This window comes from Folsomia candida, unplaced genomic scaffold, assembly GCF_002217175.1.
Source record: "Folsomia candida strain VU population unplaced genomic scaffold, ASM221717v1 Fcan01_Sc001, whole genome shotgun sequence".
NCBI lineage: Eukaryota > Metazoa > Arthropoda > Collembola > Entomobryomorpha > Isotomidae > Folsomia > Folsomia candida.
Window position 1 is genome coordinate 698,537 of NW_019091193.1, and position 20,196 is coordinate 718,732.

General features: G+C 36.4%; 2 protein-coding genes and 2 long non-coding RNA genes across 4 annotated transcripts; 3 read left to right on the forward strand and 1 right to left on the reverse strand.

Annotated features, from left to right (window-relative positions):
* The first annotated feature begins 408 nt into the window (after nt 1-408).
* Nucleotides 409-2,337, forward strand: LOC118434136. The gene is made up of 5 exons (XR_004833791.1): nt 409-1,141; nt 1,217-1,611; nt 1,757-1,925; nt 2,009-2,114; nt 2,184-2,337. It is a non-coding gene; the product is annotated as an uncharacterized LOC118434136 (long non-coding RNA).
* A 3,545-nt stretch (nt 2,338-5,882) lies between these two features.
* LOC118438243 lies at nt 5,883-6,692 on the forward strand. The gene is made up of 3 exons (XR_004836711.1): nt 5,883-6,073; nt 6,158-6,318; nt 6,424-6,692. It is a non-coding gene; the product is annotated as an uncharacterized LOC118438243 (long non-coding RNA).
* A 1,358-nt stretch (nt 6,693-8,050) lies between these two features.
* LOC110842074 (zinc finger protein 813) lies at nt 8,051-12,111 on the forward strand. The gene is made up of 7 exons (XM_035846478.1): nt 8,051-8,198; nt 8,387-8,515; nt 8,608-8,757; nt 8,850-9,536; nt 10,195-10,480; nt 11,046-11,486; nt 11,951-12,111. The coding sequence occupies exons 2-7, from the start codon at nt 8,388-8,390 to the stop codon at nt 11,978-11,980; spliced, it is 1,722 nt and encodes a 573-aa protein (XP_035702371.1). The 5' UTR covers nt 8,051-8,198; nt 8,387; the 3' UTR covers nt 11,981-12,111.
* A 1,215-nt stretch (nt 12,112-13,326) lies between these two features.
* Nucleotides 13,327-16,968, reverse strand: LOC110842077. The gene is made up of 7 exons (XM_022087790.2): nt 16,254-16,968; nt 16,076-16,178; nt 15,940-16,013; nt 15,492-15,848; nt 14,491-14,691; nt 14,099-14,386; nt 13,327-13,571 (listed from the first exon to the last, which is right to left on the reverse strand). Exons 1-7 carry the CDS (start codon nt 16,266-16,268, stop codon nt 13,431-13,433), a joined length of 1,179 nt encoding a protein of 392 aa, XP_021943482.1. The 5' UTR covers nt 16,269-16,968; the 3' UTR covers nt 13,327-13,430.
* Between the last annotated feature and the right edge of the window lie 3,228 nt (nt 16,969-20,196).

Below are 20,196 nucleotides of genomic sequence, written 5' to 3' on the forward strand. Positions count from 1 at the left end.
ATATATTTCGTTAATAACTTTGGTGAATTATATGGGAAAAAGTATAACAGTCATAATCTTCATAATTTACTACATTTATCCCGGGATTGCATTCGACACGGTCCCCTTGACCAATTTAGTGCTTTCCCGTTTGAAAATAAGTTACAACAAATAAAGAGATTGGTGAGATCTCCATCTCTCCCCTTGCAACAAGTTTACCGGCGGTTAGTTGAAAGAGAAAAAATAGACCTGTCCTCTTTCAAGCAGCCAGTTTGTCAAGTATCGTTTTTCCAAGTCGACATTAATTCACCCGAGTGTTTCAAAGTGTGTAAGTTTGCAAATTTCGAATTATCCAACAAATTAGGGAACAATTTTTGCAAACTAAAAGATGGAACTATAATTAAAATTCACCATTTTGTTGGAGGATCACCTTCAGAATTATTTGGACAGAAGTTTAAAAAACGTGAAGATTTTTTTCAATCTCCTTGTCCTTCTTCTTTAATTGGTGTTCAACTTATCTCCGACTTGAGTGCAGTACGAAGATTTAATATTAATTTAATCGAATCAAAATGTGTAGTACTTCCATTTGAGACTGAATTTATATGCTATCCCTTGATTCACAGTGAAATTCAGTGAAATTAAGTGAAATTCACTTTTTACAATGCCGTACTCTATAGTTCATTTTGTTGAAACTGACGAGGTAGAAATTATCCCAATCAATTGGCTGTCAGCAAGTAAAAATAAATGTTGGTGGCCGCCGTACAAATCTTCAGAACGCCAATCGAAGGCCGTCATGAATGGGGACACGCCAAATCAGCAAGTTTGGTTATCGTTTGACGTAAAAGTTTTAGGTGGAGGCAAAATATTTGGTGAGTCTTTTTTATTGCATACATTGATAAAGTTATTTATAAGAAAGAAAAATGCTGTTTATTTGTTTGTTAAGGTTCTTATAATCAAGCAAAAAATAATGTTGGAAAAGCATTGGAAGAAACTGATCCGGAATTTGAGAGCGACTTGGAAGTAACTGGTCGAGGGCAACGACACAAGAAAACTGTTCATCTACCACCGCCCGGCGACTCCGATAGTGAAGAAGAACCGCCCAAAATGAAGCAAAATCGTTCTATTCCCACGAAGACAATACCGCCACCACCACAATATTTTAGTAAGTTAAAATCCCGCATTTTTTATATTCCATTGCACCAAAAAAGTAGTATAATAAATAATACTGTTTATCCAGGTTTAGTGGGAGAGGGCTTGCAATCAGAAAAGGAAGACGGCCACGAATCAAGTTTACCAGGACCGAGTGACCCCCCATCGCCAACTAATTCACAGCAATACCAAGGCACACTCTCTAGCGAGCAAGTTTTATCTAGCTCTCACGAATTGGAAAGCCGTTCGATTCCTCAGGCAGAGGACATTGATACAACTTTCGGCAGAGATAATGGCACGTTACCAAACGCAGGAAATTTAGGTAGGTGTGTGACAATTTATGTAATGTCTCAGTAATAAATAACTTGGGGGACCAAGACGGGTGGTCAAAACGAAAAGTTTCCAGTGGGTTTATTACCAGTGGATGATGAGTCTGACTTGAAGAAACTCGAGGATTTCGCCAAGGCATCAAGAATCACATTGGTAAAATATTTATCAAATAATATTGCGGCGTAATAATGTGGCGTAATATAAGTATTATAATATAAGTAATAATATAAGTATTTATAAGTATTATTCATGTTGCTATTTTTAACTATGCATATATTAATTGTTGCAACTTTGACAGATTACAGAACTGCAGAAAGGCATACGTGCGACCAAGGATGTAAAGATTGCTACACAGCGGATACTAGCCAAGTTGCTGACAGATAAGTATGCATCGTCATACAACTGGATTGGTTCAAGAGGACCGAAGTCACCTTTTTCAAAATCATGGATGAAGCACATTATATATGGTAAATTAGTTGTATGTGAATTAATTAAATATATAATGCGCTCCTTTAAATTAAATTCACCAATGAAATTGCTGTGTTTTCAGAGGCAATTCAAGGACTGGAAAACTTGGGCAACGCTGACGACGACGAGATTTGGGAAGCAATTAAAAATTGGCTCAAAAATTCCAACAAGCGTATTGAATCGGATAGGTAGGACAAAATGCAATATTATTTGTACGTATTTATAAAACTTTCATAATTTTTACTTTATTTAATTAGGAAAAAGTTGGAGAAGTCCAATGCAGCTCTTCCATTAAGAAATACTGGACCAGAATCAGACAATTGATTTTTTTCACAATTTTTTATTGTTATTTGGATTTAAAACTTTATGTAATGTTAATGGTCAGTAATAAATCATAATTCCCGCATCTAATTTGCAAATAAATCTCGTGTTCTGAACGTATAATTTCACTTTTTAATACGTGTTTTTTTGGGGTTATTCTCGTGATTTGGTCGCGAAACTCGTTCCTTCAACACGTGTTTAGAACGAATAAGATACGTTAAAAATCGCGACACTTGCACCCAGTTGAGCACCAAATCTATACCAGTCTCCCACGTCGCTAACACGAAAACTGGGGTCGCCAGATTCGTTAAAAATTGGTGATAATCTCGTGATTGTGCAGCCTGGGAAGTATCCCGTGCGTTTCTGAGACTTGGGATCCATTGGGGAATCTGAACAGTAGAAGGATCCTGAAGGATCCCTTATGATTACAGTATATTTCCAATAAGAAGTGATGCATATATGCATTTCATGTAAAAAATCCAATTGGAAATTTTCATACAGGAAAATGACTGCCAGGTCCCCAATGGAATTCCTAACATTAACGGGATCGGACTGGAACATGCTTGCATTATATAACTCAATATCCCATCTGAATTAATCATTTTGGATTTAGACGAAGATGCATAAAATATGAAATAAATGTATGAAATTTTATTTGATCTTGAAACTATGCATATAAAGCCAGATTCCGAATTTACGATGACCCAGTACGAGTTCTTACTTCTTGCATATGTATGTAGCATGACAATAAAAATGTAAAAAACGACAAATCCCATTCATAAATTCTGTATTTACATAGTTTTTAATCTGTTTCGAACAAATTTACAACATCAATATAATATGTTTTTATATCATTTCGATACACAAAAAACTTTTTTAAAGGTAACAAGAGTTTAGAGCTAATTAGTTCCCGTGTTAAGGAAACACCGTTTGCGCAATAATATATGTAAGGCATTTGTTTCAACTTTTTAACCTTAAATGTAGATAAAATTAGTAATGGAGGTTCGCATAAACAGAGGTGGGCAATATACATGTATATTGGATATACAAGTATATTATATACAGTCGATGGAACAAGTATTGGCAACACCCACACAAGCTAAATAAAATTGGCTATAACTTTGGCATGCATTATCAAATTAGCATGAAAATTTGTACGCATTTAGCAAATCCAATGTAGTGTTCGATTATAATCATGTTTCTGATTTAAATCTAGTAAACATAACACAATTCTGATTTTGACGTCAACGAATCTGATGCAAACCTGCAAAAAGTATTGGCAACATTTGGCCAAATTAATTACTCAAAACAATTTTCTTAACCATCTTCCACATTTCGTTACGGTAAGTTAATTAGGTGACAAAATATGAGGTTAGCTACATTGTAAGTCTACAGTTGTGTTGTCTGGAGCCAAAATGGCGCCACCATATGAGCTGTATTTGGCGCGGCGAGAAATAATCATGTCTCTTTCACAAAAAAGCTTTACTATCGAAAAATCAAAGAGAAAACATACTTTTCCATATTTACTATTGAATAGGTAGCAAAGAAATATAAAATGACAATCTCAGTTTCTACTTTTCCATGATGCGGAAGAAAAAAGTCCTCTACGCCAAAAATCTAAGGATGACTCAAGCAACGAACCACTAGAGAGCGGAAGATTTCAGCTTCCAAATCCATGTTAAATTGGAGTATCAACTGTAGGGTCAACATATCATACAATATGGTGATCAATCAAAAATTATGCCTTGGGGTTTCAGGCTCCAGAAGCCCGACCGACGCGAGAGTACCCAAAGCGAACCACCTCAATAAATCGAAATGGGCTAAATATCACCCTAAATAGAGTTCCGATCAATCAAAAAGGGCCTACTGGTCCGACATAGGCATATTTTACCTATTCGGAGCTCATTAATTGGTTCAAGTCTAGCGGATGCAATAAAAGGCTCAGAAATACTAAAACGTTCTTATGGCAGTTTAACACATAGGAGGATCGATTATAGTTTGGGGTTAAATGACCAGTTCTCGGCGTAGTTACCTGGTCACTATCGATGAAATCATGACCAGGAAGGTGTTGTCGATCATTCCAAACGATAATTTGAAATCATTTAACAAAAACCTGGCCTAGCAAAAAATTTTATATTCCAAAAATGCAGTGACCCCAAACATGTAGCAAAATTAACGATGCAAGTTTTTGGAGACCGAAAAGGTTAAGATTCTTTCGTTGGCTGCACAGTCTCCTGATGTGATTCTGATTGTCCGGGTTAAGAAAACAGAGACCGATGGGAAACCACTAGTCGAAAAACGAGCTTGTCAAAAGCTTAAAAGAACTGTGGGCAGCCATATAAAAAATCGTTATATAGGAACTTGTCGAATAAATTCCACGACCTATTTCTGCTCTTATTGGGTCGAGGGGAGGTGCCACGCAATACTAGAAGCACTTTGTCGCAGTAAAATTGGCGTTTCGTTGCTCTATGATTTTTTAAGTTAGAGGGTGCCAATACTTTTTGTGGGTTAATTTCGCAAATTTTCCATCAAATTATTCAAAAACTGCGTTAATCTAATTTTAATCAGTAAAACATGATTATAATCGAAAACTACATTAGATTTGCTAAATGCGTACAAATTTTCATGCAAATTTGATAATGCATGCCAAAGTTATAGCCAATTTTATTTAGCTTGTGTGGGTGTTGCCAATACTTGTTCCATTGACTGTACTGTATATAATATACTTTTTGTATATTGTATATTGTATATTAAAAACGTAAATTATATGTATATTGTATATTGTATCTTCGACAAAAATCTGCTCTCCAAATATACAATATACAATTTCTTCTTATGCCCGACTAAAGAGCGGATTATTTGGTTTCCCGTTTTTAAGTCGTGCTTTGTTATTGGTAAAATATTGAAACAGATTTTTTTTCCAAAAATGTCAAATTGTGAGGACCCTGACGATCACAGAATTTATCCAGTCATTTTAGATGGGACATTTTTTAAAGTTAAATCTGTTGACAACGATGGAAAAAATGTCTCAGCAAAATGCAATTTATGCAAAGCTGAAACACTTATTAGTGGATCGTTGGCTGCTACTGGAAATTTTTTACTTCACTTGAAGGTAAAATAATCTCATAATTATTCTGAAGTATGTATGTATATGTGCTTAAAAATTCGGTCGTCAATTTTCGTACTAACAAAAATTTTTAAATACCAACTGTTCGATTATTACATCAATATTTCAATAATTTTAGAGAAAACATCAGGATTCAATTGCAGATTATGAAAATCGTAAAAAGACCGAACAACCTTTAATTAAGAAAAAGAAGCAGGAGTTAAAGGAGCCAATAGCAAACACGGCTGCAAGTCAGTCCACTTTACAAAAGAAGTCGTGAAAAAACAAAGCAAGATAAGTAAGTCGGACCAGCTCGTGCTAAACTTCATCGTAAAAGGCATGCATCCTTTATCAACAATTGAGCAACCTGAATTTCAGCAATTAATAAAAGGTGATTTCCGAATAACAACCTTATTTTTTCTAATCGAAGTGTGGATTGTTCAATGTTTTGTAAATCCGCCATGGATTAATATTTATCCTTGCCCAATGAATAATGATATGTTTTGCGTTGCAGGATTGAATCCGGCTGTCAACCTTGTGTCGAGACGCACGTTAGGGAGACAAATCGACGGTCCATTTGACATTGCTAGACTGAATCTCATAGCGAAACTTAAGCTTAAGATTTAGAGTTTGTTGAAGGTGATGAGCAAGAACCAATCGGCAAATCAGTCAGAATCAAGTGGAAAAATGAAGTATGTGTTGCAAAAATAATCGCAATTGGTGAGTATAAAATTTAATTGTGCTCATGAGTATTAGTCGCATATTAGCTATTACTGATTTTTAAAATACTCAATACGTTTTCAGGCAAGAAAAGGGCGATGAGAAAGGAGGAAAGCCGACTAGCTATTGTTGCTGCTAACGAGTCTTTTGCTGAAAAGGAAGCACCACCGGAAACTATCTTGGGATATAAAAGGTCCCATTTAATTTCGCGTTCGCAAGATGATGGGATTTTCGACCCAGACCAGGTAATAATCATGAATGAAAATTTCATTATGAAATGAAATAAATCACTTGATTAGATGCATTGCCATCGACTTCCAAATTTATAGCTCGTTTATATTTACTTCTAGTTTATTCCTGCAAAAATAAACCGAGCGGATACTGCAGTGGCAGTTTCCACTTCTATTGCAAAAACTACAGATTTTGAATTTACATTGGGGCTGGTGCCGGTTGGAGTCGCCGAGTTACCCGACGGAGTCGACCGAATTGAAATTGATGGCGGGATTGAAGAACCTCAGGTGTCGTGAGATTGTTTCACGTGAAATTATTTTTAGTTATTTCATGCAATTTTCCTGTGCCTGGTCTGCAGAGTGTTCCAGCGACAAATGAAAACTTTGAGCTAAACAAGGACAACATAATCGCAAATTTACAAGCCGAATTGTACGAGGAAAAGAAAAACAATCGGAAACTTAGAAGTAAAGTACTATGTACTATGACATTTAGCTATTAATTTAGAGATTATTATTTAACTTATTATTTTAATTTTTAACAAATATTATGTAGGGATGATGAGAAAAATCAGTCCAGCGACAGACACACAATTTGTGGAAGCTGAGAAGATCGAAATCAAACCCGGGATCTTTGTTAAAAAATCGTTTCTGGAATTGGCTAAACTTAGCTGTGTCTCCCGACCAAGTTCTTCTTCCGCAAATTGATCTTTGAAGGTGAGATTTTTACTCTCGAAGAAATTGCCAACTCGTCCTTGACTGGTAAGCCATCTCCAGCTTTTCGGAACAATGTTCGAAGATGTATCGACCCTATCCGATTTAAAGCATTTAAGGGTGAGCTTGATATTCATCATATTATTGATTTAAAAAACATGAAAAAAACATGAACGAAAATGTACTGTTTTTTATAGATTACACAACGGAAATTTTCGGTCTGAAGCCAAATACTGTTGAGTGGTTAACTTTTGAAAAGAAGCTTCACAATATTCCTGGGGATGCCAGAAAGAAGATGAATCGCCTCACAGGTCTGGCTGGAAATTCAACGATCACGTCGCAGGAATTCAGTCGTCCGAAGTCCGATGATTCAGAAACGAGAGTTGAGGAGTATCTCAACTTGGTAGGGGACAATTAAGAACAGTATAAAATTTATTAGTTGGATTCTTGTATAAATAAATACATTGAATTTTTAATAGTTGATATTTTGTTTTTGTTCCGGGATTTATTTTAAAATATCCAATGGGAATTTTGATGGTTTTCATATAGTATATTTTCATACTGGATAGTGTTTCCCGATATCATATATGACGAAATGAAATTTTCATGCTAAATTCCCAATATGAATCAATGGGTTCGTATTTGAGAAAAGTGATGGGGAATCCTTCCCCTTTTCCCAACACTGTTTCCCATTGGGCTCTCCCTAATGGAAACAGTGGGAACGAATTGCACGGGATGGAACCGCTTATAAGCGACCTTGCATTAAGCATGTCACCAATTTCTGTAGGTTTTAGTTAAATAATTCTTTCCTTTTAAAGTTTATTAATAAATATTTGTACATGTAATAGAATGTATGACGCATTTTACATATTTAGGAAGTCCTTACCTTTGGGTGGACAAATTTTACCACGTGCTTTATGCACGGTCGATAAGTATTAAAGTTATTTATACATATTTAATGTATGTATATACTGAATGTTAATACATACTTTCAAGGACGATTTCTTGGTCATTCAGTAAATATTAGTCCATTCTCGCAACCAGATACATATTTACATCTCATGATGAACTGTATGGAAAACTATGTATGTAGTTAACGGCCAACTATCACATACATTATCTGACTGTTATCATCCGTCAAACTGAGGACATTCACACATTTCAACTACTTGGTCAGATATAAGGTACATAAGATTTTATAACGTAATTAATAGCAATTAGAATATTACATACACTTAAAACATCGCTGTTAATTTAACAGTTAAATTTTAACTCCAAATCATAACAAATACAGATATTTGCTGCAACTTATATATGTAACTACATATATATTACTCCTATAATTTCATACATATAAACTGACAAATTTTAGGATGGCAAAAACCGAACGTGTGGATACCGATAGCGGAATAAATTTGTGCCAAAAAGTCATCTCGAGGAGAGAAATAAGATCGCGTAAAATTAAGAAAAAATACAGAACTTTGTTATTTCCTCGTCCTGTGTAAGACTTTATCAATTACTCCGCAACAAAAGTTTATTTTTTTAACTTAAAAAAATCTAATTAGCTAATTAAACGGGTACATATGTATGTAGATCCTTCCATGAGAATATGGACCTTTATGACCCAAAGGTTTCCACATTTGAAGAAACATCGCGCCCAAACGCAAATAACTCCAGTAAGTCACCATTTTTGCGACGAATCGCGAAGAAAGTAAATTTTGCAATGGTCCAGACAAAGAAAAAGTACGGAAATCTTACATAATTATTCAATCAAAATTTTGCACCTGAAATCATGCTGCAGGTTTTTATAGTTAAAAAATAATTCAAAATTTCAGATCTAGCCCTCATCCTGGCCAAACGCAATTAAACGAAGGGAACCTTCAAATTGGAAATGCAGACGCGGATAACGTCCAAATTCCCCGCAAAAAAGAACCCGTTACGTTATCAAGTTGGTTAAACTTAAGGCCTCGCGTGTCCAAGTCGTACGACGAATCGGAATCTCCTAATTCCCCAGAAGAAAGTACGAGCCTCAAAACGCCCCTTAAAAACCATAAACCTTCTTCAAGTTCCCCTCAATTCAACCGGAAGCCCCGTGGTGGTCCCTATACCTGTAACTTCCCTTCCTGTCTTACGTCCTTCAGGCATACTTTGCTCCTTCGGAGGCACCTAATTTCGTCTCACCTCCCAAAAAATAAACCTGCCGGAAAGAAGAAATACTTCTGCACGGTGACGCCCACCTGCGAAAAGTCTTTTGTGAAACTGACCAGTTTAAACACGCACTACAAACACCATTGGGCCGTGAAACCATACTTGTGCCAAGAAGAGGATTGTGGGGCGGGCTACGCGACAGCAAAAGAGTTGAGAATTCACGCAATTAAACATTGCGACGAGAGGCGCTTCCAGTGTAAAACTTGTCACTGTAAATTCAAACGGGTCACTGCATTGAATAAGCACTACAAGGAGAAGACAAGTCTTAAATTGAAGTGTGACCTGTGCCAGGAAAGATTTTGTTTTCCCATGAGGTAAGAAATTTAGTAGAAATATGTAAGAGAAATTATTGCAACGTAAAATAGTTTGTCCCATTTTTTCGGTTCATGCGGGTTTGCTACATTTCTTGCACTGCAAAGCTAAATAGTAAAGTAAGTAGGGTTTGTTAATCCGATAAGTAAGACTGGATTTTCCGGCCATTTCCTATAACATGGAACCGACGGATCTGTTATTGCCGGATCGGATCGGGTCCATGGTGACATGCGCATGCGTACAAACTTGCGAAACACTGAGGCCGATTTTGTTATTTTGAGTCACAAATTTTTCAGTCATGCACATATTTACATATTTGTTTCATACTAACAAACCTGGCGTATGCAAAAAGTTAAAAAATAATACATAAATAGATATGTATATTTACATATGCACATCAATATTTATGCATATAAGTGGAGGATTTTATTTACGCAATTTTTGATTTTTGTTACTTTTCTATATAAAAAAATCCGACCTTGAATTCTACAAATTGATGAAATTTAGATTGGCGAGAGTATACAAATTTGCACTGATCTGAAAATATGTTTCAAATGAAACATATTTGAAACTGAATGAATGAAATGAATGAAACCTTCATTTGTTTGGTTATATAGCTTTGACCAATAATTAGCTAAATTTGTCATTTCTTATTGTAAGATATGGAACCCATATGAAGAAACACGAAATGGACGAGAAGAACAAAGAGCTTTTTCAATGTGACATCTGCTCTGAAAAAATCCCTCGGGTCGATAAGCAAAAACACGTCCGTACCCACCACGCCCAAGATGCACGACCGTTCAAGTGCAAGTTTTGCAGTAAGGATTTCCCAAGCAAGCGTGACCAAGAAATGCACGTGATATTGCACACGAAGGAACTGCCCTACACGTGTGAAACCTGTGGGAAAGGATTCACCCAGAAGAGCAATATGAATACGCATCAAAAGGTGAGTATATGTTCAGATCCTTCAGATCTGATGTGATAGGATGTATGTATGCAGTCCTTCTGAAGTTTAAATTAAGAAGAATGATTTGAAACCACGGTTAACAAGTTCCGCTTTAAACTACTCTATTGTTCTATTTATGTAGTAGTGCTATAAATATAATCTCGATCACTCAATGGATTTAAACCTATGAATGTACATACATACCGCCAAATTCAAACATATATGTCTTAAATAAATAGTTTTAGATCAAGGTTAGGAAAAACTCTGTCAAAGAGTTTTTACCGGGTGTTGCCTGGTAAAACCTTAACTAGATTGCACTCTATTTGCAAGTTAAGAAAACGTCCCAGAGAACCTAATTGTGGTTGAATAGCTGCCCCATTTGGCCAAATTTGTTCCTGCGTTACATATGTATGCACCCATATTTCTGAATACAGCTTATTTTAAACCCCTATTGCCTTACTGATATTTTAAATTTCTGTTCATATCCGAAATTAATTTCGTTTCTATTGAATTTCACACAAAATATATGTAACTAATTTCTAAACATTTTTCGTCATACCCACAGGTCCACAAAGTAGCTGAAGGCATGCTCCAATGTCCCACTTGCTTAATGAAGTTTAAAAATTCCGCCGCCTTGGATCACCACTCCCTCATGTGTGGCAAGGATGACGACTACTTCACAACTGAACTTCCTGTCAAATCAGGAAAAAATCCAAACCCCCAAGCAAAAACTGATGTGATCCATCGGTGTAAAATTTGCCCAAAGGTTTGCAAAGGGAGGAAGGATTACATTCGTGATCACGTTATTCGAGATCATCTCAAGGTCAAAGTTTATCAATGTAAATTATGCGATATGAAATTTTCGCACCGAACCGAATTGCAAATGCATACAAGAACGCACACAGGTGAAAAACCTTTCACGTGCACCATTTGTGGGAAGGGATTCACCCAATCGATCCATTATAAAGGACATTTGACTGTCCATTCGGAAGAGAAAAAGTTTAAGGTTAGTTTTTAGATTAATTTTGCATTACTGTTTCTGATTACACACATATTTGTAAAAATTTTGCAAAGGGTCCCTTTCCCAAACTAAGGTATAACTTTTGCTTTACTGATATTGTATGCTGTACAGTATATTTTATTTAAGCAGGCAAACATATGTATGTAGAATTTTTTAATCCGACTTAAAACCGGCTTATTGCAGTCTCAAATCCGATTTATATAAAATGGTTAAATCCAGTTTTGAAAAAATCAATAACCGGTTTGGCGAAAATTTGTCAAAATCAGAAAATAGAAACCCGATTTTACCAAAGTTTGCCTAAATCAGCAAAATTGAAAAAGGATGCAACCTTTGGAACGCTGATGCAAATGTGACATCAGCATTTCAAAGGTCAAGGGATTCAAAATACATAGATGTAGTTTTCATATGTATCTCGCCTCTCATGTGTGTCCAAACCATATTGTGTGCAGGAGGAGATCACGAAGGGGAAGAGAGGATAGGAATGAGGAGCACAGAATGATGCCTACGTCATCATGATCATGAGGGCGTAGTTTGTGCATATGTAGCGTAAGTAAAGGTAGTGATCAAGTAGGCGTGGCTTATGTGATCACGTATATATAGAGTAAGCAGAGAGAGAAGAGAAGAAAGTGTAGTTTTAGATTCAGGATCAGCAGGTTAGATTTAGTGATCATCAAGATCAAGTTCAAGGTTTAAATCTTCGGAAACTTAATAATAAGTTCCTGTCTAGATAATTAGTTAAAATTAAAATAATAGCATTAGCTCTCCCACGTATTCATAATACGAGCATTTCTGTAAAGTCAATATTTTTCAGTCGGTATTGATGTAAATAAATTTATTCATTATTCTTGTAAAAAAGTGAGTTTCTACTACAAATTTCTTGCACAACGTCACAAAGAAAAGGGGCATCCGCGAAAGTGGATGTGAATCAGGACACGCAATCCCATAATCGAATAGGGAGCGCACATTCCCACGCACACGCAAGAAAAACCGTACCCTTGCACTGAATGCGACATGGAATTTTCACATCTTGGACGGCTAAAACGTCACACGGACCGAGAACACTTGAAACGTTTCCCATTTTCATGTGAGGTTTCTGGATGTGGGAAATCATTCTCGAGCCGACATGAAGTTAAGCTTCATAATATTCATGCTCACTCGGACGCGAGACCATTTCCCTGCGACGTGTGCAATACGGCTTACAAGATAAATGGAAAATTAATGGAGCATCAAAGAAGCAAATCCCACCTGCTCAAGGTGGAAGAAAGCTTGAAGAAAAGCAGTACCTCAAAGATGAAAAATTCCATTAAAGCTTACTTCATGAAGACGACAGCAACACAGAAGTGAAATAAATACATTTAAAAATTCACTAAATTTTCAGGATTTAAGTATGATGATAAATCAATTCATAAAGTTTTAAGGTAACAACGCAAATTTTCATGTTCGCTTCGTGTGTAACATAATTTAAAAAATGCGAACCTAGGATTCATATATGTGCATACAAATAAGTACTGCCCGTTGAGATGTGAAAAGTTCAAGTTCGCCAATAATTTTCATGTCAAAATGATTTTATAACTTTTTATAATGTTGCTAACGATGCGAACTCGTTATAATTCATTGAATCCAGCTTTTTCGTTCTAAACAAAAGCTTCTAGAAGTTCTTAAGTGTCATTCCTAATCTGCTTAAATCACTAATCCAGGCATTCAAATAGATACTTGGTGATATTTTTCATGAAGATTGTGTACATATTCTTCTTTTGTTAAATTTGATTTGATAAACATACATACATAAATAAATAAATTGATCTGTAACATACTATGCGGAAAACAATAGCGTTCTTTTAGTTTAGTTTATTACATCATCTCAACACGTACATATAATCATGCTCAAACTTGTTCCGTACTATCAAAAATATCTATACAATTAAATACTTAAGGCTTCACACCACAAAAGCAATTCTTCGACCCGGGACCTCGAGTAACTTCTGCGGAACAAGCCATTCCTGGCTTCGCTGCGGGTCCCTTGTAGCACAAGCCGTAACAAAAAGAGTCGTCCAAACATTTAGCTGTGGCCTGATTACAAATCAAAGAAAATACGTTATACATTTGCATTCTAGATTAAAATAATTTAACGCATGCACTGTGAGTCACAAACTCTGTGTCCGTCAGAAACAGCCAAGTGGTGTAAAGTAAAAGAAAAAAAGGGTTTGTGGGGTATCACGTTACAAAAAATACTTTGAATGGGAGCAATAAATCTGGTTTAACAGTTCTTTGTCACAGAGGTCACTTAAAAGAATCTGTGTCTGAAGGGGACTACCTTTCATGCGAATCATCATATTTACAGATACATATGTACGACCAGATTTTAGAAATCACTGTATCGAATTCTGCAGTAATCGACAAAAACTCTATGCATATTGAACATATTTTGTATAATTTATTTTTCATAACCCTACAGAAAATTTGTGTCGCTAATATTCTGCAGAACCGTATGTGCATAATTCTGCATAGGTTTCTACAGAAAACGCTCTTCTACAAAATATTGGGCCAAGTTTTCTGCAGGAAAACTGTTACAATTTTTCCTCTTGTAAACTTCTTACCTGGAATTTTCCATCCATACAGTTGCAAACCGTGGGGTATGGGACACCAAACAATGAACCCATCATACATTCGACACCCCCTTGACACACACTGGTTCCACACTCCTTCGTACTGACGCATCGGTCCAGCAACTTGTTTGCCCTGAAGTCGCAGAAGCATCGATTTTCGTCATTGACTATACAGACGTAGGCATTTAAATTGTCATTGACGACCGTATGACGTCTCCCGCACTGGGCCCCGCACGGGTCGGTTTTTTTAGATAGACCGCAGTTCGTGGAAAATTTCTCCTGAAATAGTTGCATGCATTAAATATAAATAGGGCAATAATTAGATGTCAAAAGTGAATTTCAGCCGCAGGTAGATATTCTATTCTATCAAAGTTTTCCCTTACCGCCGTAATCCCATCATAGTTGTTGTCTTTATTTGCACAAACGCAAATTCCGTCTTGTCCACACTCCCCGTAATTTGGCGCATCTCCACAAATGCTTTCCTCGCCACAGTCTTCGGTTCCTGTGCACGGCACAAACATTGCATTTCCAGGGGGTCTAGTATCTCGATTGAACCATGGGTGGAACGGGTATCCGTGGGGATACTAAATAAGGCACAATTTCAATGCTTTTAGTACATACATAAATTTTTATACGTAAATTTTTTTGCAAGAGAATTTTTACAAATTTTCAAATATGCAAAGAAAATAAGACATGGTCTTAATTGACAATTGGGGAGCTTTAACCACTTTTGTGACCCTTGACCCCCACTCTTCCGTATGCGGTTCAACATACATATTAAAAGCCAATTGTAACAAGGTATGCCTATATATGTATACATATGTATGCATGCATGTCACATGTGTGGCTTATGTTTTTCTTAAGGTTCCCATGGATGACGCGTTGGCGCGTAATCTCACTCTGCCCCAATCCAATGTCTTCAAATGCAATTTCTAAAATCGAATCAACTCCATGAGTTTTGAGATAAATGAAACTTTTGATATTTTAATCTAAAGCTAATTTTTGGTACTACAAACAAATCGATTTGAAAAAATTAAAAATTCATTTTCGAGGAAATTTATTGTGAAAAATTGGCAAACGAATTTTTTAATTTTTTTCAAATCGAGTTGTTTGTAGTACCAAAAATTAGCTTCAGATTAAAATATCAAAAGTTGCATGTACCTCAAAACTCATGGAGTTGATTCGATTTTAGAAATTGCATTTGAAGACATTGGATTGGGGCAGAGTGAAATTACGCGCCAACGCGTCATCCATGGGAACCTTAAGACTATGAGGTGCTACGTATCCTCCCCATGGTAAACACAATACAAAATAGGGGGAATAAATGAGATTAAATAAGCAGGGATACTTCTTTTTAAGTGAACCCTCCCCCTGAAATTATTACCTGAAACCATGGGTTTTGTGCTTGTTGGCCCCATCCAGCCAGACCCTGCTGTCCTTGAAGGTACGAGTAGTATAGCTGCAGCAACTGATCGTAATTGTTGACCTGACCCGACGAGGCGCCCCAGGCTCCAAAGTTATTTTGTGGTTTTGGTCTGTATTGATTTTGATATGGTGGGCGTGCCCAGGCCTGATTATTTTGATATGGTGGTGGGCGAGACCATGCTTGCTGATTATTTTGATATGGTGGTGGGCGAGACCATGCTTGCTGATTATTTTGATATGGTGGGAATTGCCAGCCTCCCCACCATTGTCGGGCTGAACGGGAATTTGTTTGGTTCAAGGAGGAAATCCATCCTACCTAGAAATATATTTAAGATATGTATAGTATTTGTGCGTGTCACCTCATTTGCATAAATCTTACAATGACTAAAGTAGACCTAAATATTTACCATGTTTACTGCCTCTTCGAGGCCACCCTTTAGCTGCGAAGTATTATCGACTCTTACGGTAAATTTGTCCCCACCTGTAATACAACAGATTTGGTTTTTCTTGAAATTTCGAAACTTAAAAACATCCTGGATTTACTTTCTTTACGTAATTCTTCATAATCTTGGTCGTCCAATTTTCCTAACTCGCAATTGATAATTTTCAAATAAGCAGATAAACTTATCCCGACCGGAATTAAAATCTGAAATAATCGAAAATTAGCCTCTACTCAACTAGTCACAGGTAAAAATGAAGTCCAAAAATTGTTTCTACATACCAAGAGATAGTTCATTCTGAAACTGTGAAAACACTTCTTCTCACCACAAAAACTATGACACTGACAGAAAAACTATGGATTGATCATTAACGAGAAAAGAAAAAGGAGTTTTATGTATCGCTCTAAATTGTTCTCCTATTTTATTCATATAACATAAATACCCTCACATTCAACGGGTAAAACTGGTTTATGAATTTTATTGTCATTTATGCATGGCTTTATTTATAAGAACGTTTAGTTCATCGTGCTGAAAAAATTAGGTTTATTACTTAGATACCGGTTTAATTCTATAATCAAATTTTGAGGCTGATAGATACGAGATACGATATTCGTACTTATAGATTAGTATGTTTGTAGATAAATAAGTACACGGTTTTGTTTTATGCATATCAAGAATTACTTATCATGTCTTTGACTTGACGCAGGACACGATGACTTCGCCTAAATCGGCAGCATTAACACATTTTTTTGGCACCCCCTGGTAACCTCTGGGTAAATGTGGCGACATTAGAGTTAACATGGAAAGAATTGGACGCTTTAACCTCTAGCCCCTATCTAATACACCTGTTCGCTTTCATTGATTTGAGTGAGTATGATGGTGAGTGATAGTAAATGAAAATGAATTTCCTGTATTTGAATGACAATGATCGAAAAATTCCGCATCTAAATTAATCTAACTAGTAGATTAAGTAACATCAATTTTATCAGATCAATTGTAATCTGGAAATTTTTCTGTAACAGAACAGGTATTCATTTCGAGTTCACAATAGTAGTAACGTTCGCAAAAAATAAAATTCGCAAGTTCGCAAAAAAATTAGGCTTGAAAACTGATGTTATAACTTGCGCATCTAGTATTTAATTCGCAAAATATTTTTCACAAATTTTGCAATGAGAAAAGTTCATAAGTCTCTGTTAGTTACCGAATTTAGGCCTTTTGGGTTTTTGAAACGTCTTATTTGGTCAATTTCAGATGCAAAATTTCGATAACTAATGGAAATTAACGTATTTTCCCATTTCAAAATTCGAGACATTTGTGTATCAAATTTTCAGTAATTTGTCATTTGTCTTTTGTCATTTGTCTGTCATGTGTCGAAGTGTCTTTAAATTCTTGGATGTTTCACAAAATTCGCAATTTAGAAAAAGTTGTGTTGCGATGGGAACATGCGAAGTGGTAATGAATACCCTAAGATAAATGATTTCGTTTCACTCAAAATTTAGCAGCTCATGAACGGATTATTAATATCTTAGAATTATAATTTTGTTTTTAAATTGTGCAGACATATCCCACGTTTTCTTCCTCCTTTGTCTTCTATTCCTGGTGACTATCCTTAATCCATAAGGAATTCATGGATTTCATGGACAAGTATTTAGATTGATAGCTTGGATTAGCTCCTACATATATATGTATAAACATATATTTTGAACCAGATCGAAATAATGTTTTATTGATCTGTTTTTCTCATTTCCTCAGATTAAGGACAAAATAAATGAAAAATTACATGAAATGCATAGGTTAGCCATAATTGGCACCAGCAGTGCTCTTAATGACAAAACATTATTTATGGTATAAAATTACATCCTGACATGCCACTGCATTTCTCATTAATATAAATACATATTTATCTAAATTCCTCTAGGAATAACCAACTTCAAGAAAATTAGAAATAAGCTTACTTGAGCTAGTAATAAGTCGCACAAGCGAACTGTTTTTTGACGATTTACATACATGAAAACACAAATTTAACTGTACATAATTTTTTAACCGATCTGCATACAAGTACAAATTTACTTCAATTTGATTTCTCTAAGAGTTTAACATCTATCCCAAAACTTTGAATATGACGACAATTGTGACTTCATTTGTCATCATATTTCTTCATTTTATATCTCAATATTCAAACTCACTGGAAATTCATGTTCAAAATAGTTTCATGATAGATCATTTTATCGCTCAGATTACCAAGTGCGAAGTCCTCCTTGCACACCACGGTCTACATTCCGAAGACTTCCAACCTATCTCAATTCGCCCCTTGTACCTCAACAATATCCCGCTTCGAATCCCTTTCAATGCTGATTATGAGATGGGGAGATACCAATTAAAACTAAGGCTCACGTTCATTCGGAATTTTGCCTGCTTGTATCTCGTTCAACTAACGATTCCACCAGCACTTTCGGAAATCTTGGACATTTACACTCGCACCCGGGAAGAATTAATATTTCATTTCTGTTCTATTTGCGCCACTCATTTTTTCCGCCAATCGTACAAAGGCGCGCTAAAATCTGAGCCGACGTCCACATCCGTATATCTGATCTGGATCCGAGGCACATTTAGAAATATTAGTGAGACGGACAATCTTCCATCTTTCGCTTCACAGCTGGCTAATTTTAAACGATTCGCCTTAATTCAAATCTCGTTAAGCGGCCGGAAATCTAGAATGGCTTTCTACGTTTGTTACACCTGCAATCATCCAAACGACGGAACTGTACCTATCGTGCAGCAAATCGGCTTGAATAAAATCCTTGACCCCGCCATGTTTGACAATATGGTGCACAACGCTCCAACATCTGCAGTTTGGATGGTCCATGTGCCAAAGTTATATGTGCAATTTTCCGGACGTCTTAAACGTAACTTTTCAGAAATAAATGTAAATCTTTTCTCAATTCTTTTAGAGCGGATGAACAACAGTGAATTTTACATCTGTCAAATTGACGGGCTAGATCCCGCCTGTAGTTACACCGTTCCACGTTTCGATTTCCACCTTGAAATAAAATTAGGCTCGCTGGAATCTGACAATTTCGCTAGCGCGAGTTACGACTGGGTTTCCGCATTCCAGGACAGCTGGTCTTTTCTCAGCTGTTTTTCCCAGCCCAGGATTAGTTTTCATTTATACGTGAAACCACTACAAATCCCAGTTTGGGCGGGATTTTTCATTAGCGCGGTAGTATTAATTGTAGCTTCCAAACTCTATTTTGTCAAATATACCTCTTTTTCTCCAGGACTTTTTATTTTTGCGGTAATATTTAATCAACACCACGTCCCGAGTAGTATTTCAAATCGACACATTTGTCGTTTAATCTACACAATATGGACTTTTGTCTGCATCACGGTAACGGATCATTACCTTGCCGTTGCGATATCTGATTTAACTGCACCCTTGCCGTCCTTCAGTCCAACCAAATTTTCACATTTGACGAAACTCATTGCAAATCCGAACACCGATGGAATCAGCGTTTTCCAGAAAACCTATAATTATTGGAGACATGACGTCGAAGCTATGAAAACTGTACGTAATGACAAATATGCCGTGAGGAATTTTGACGTGGACAACGATTTCAGTATTTATTCTTATCTCGGGTCTACTTCATTGAATCCTGCTTTCCCACAAAGTTATTCGGCGTTCATTTTTATCAGAAATTTTATTGCGAATACTTACTTCTTTTTATATATGAATCCGAAAGCACCTCGGAGAAATTTTAGTGAAAAAGAAATCGCTCTAATTAATCTGCATAACCCTCAACATGAAGCCGTACCAGGGAAATATTATACCGACTCAGCTGGTGGAGTCGAGTCGGCTGTCGAGGATGAACTAACCAGCTGTGCAAGATGCGCCTTGATGGAAAAAGCAGTAAAATGTGGGTAGAAGCGACACATCTAAAAAGGTTTTATCCCTTGAAGAAGGTTACCCTATCGGGGGAAGATGTAGGGCGGGAACATTTCGGATGGAAATTCGAACCTCCGGGATTAAGTAGCCTTCCAGTTACGATGCGATCCTTAATGGCTGCAGGGATACCAAAACTTCTTCAAACTTATCAGACCGAGTTGGACTACAAGGAAAGAAGGAACTTTACAAGGATGAAATTAGAGATGGCAAGAACACCGTATACTTCGCAACTTTCTGGTAGCATTCAAACAATTTTTATACTCTGGTGTGGACTTTTAGGA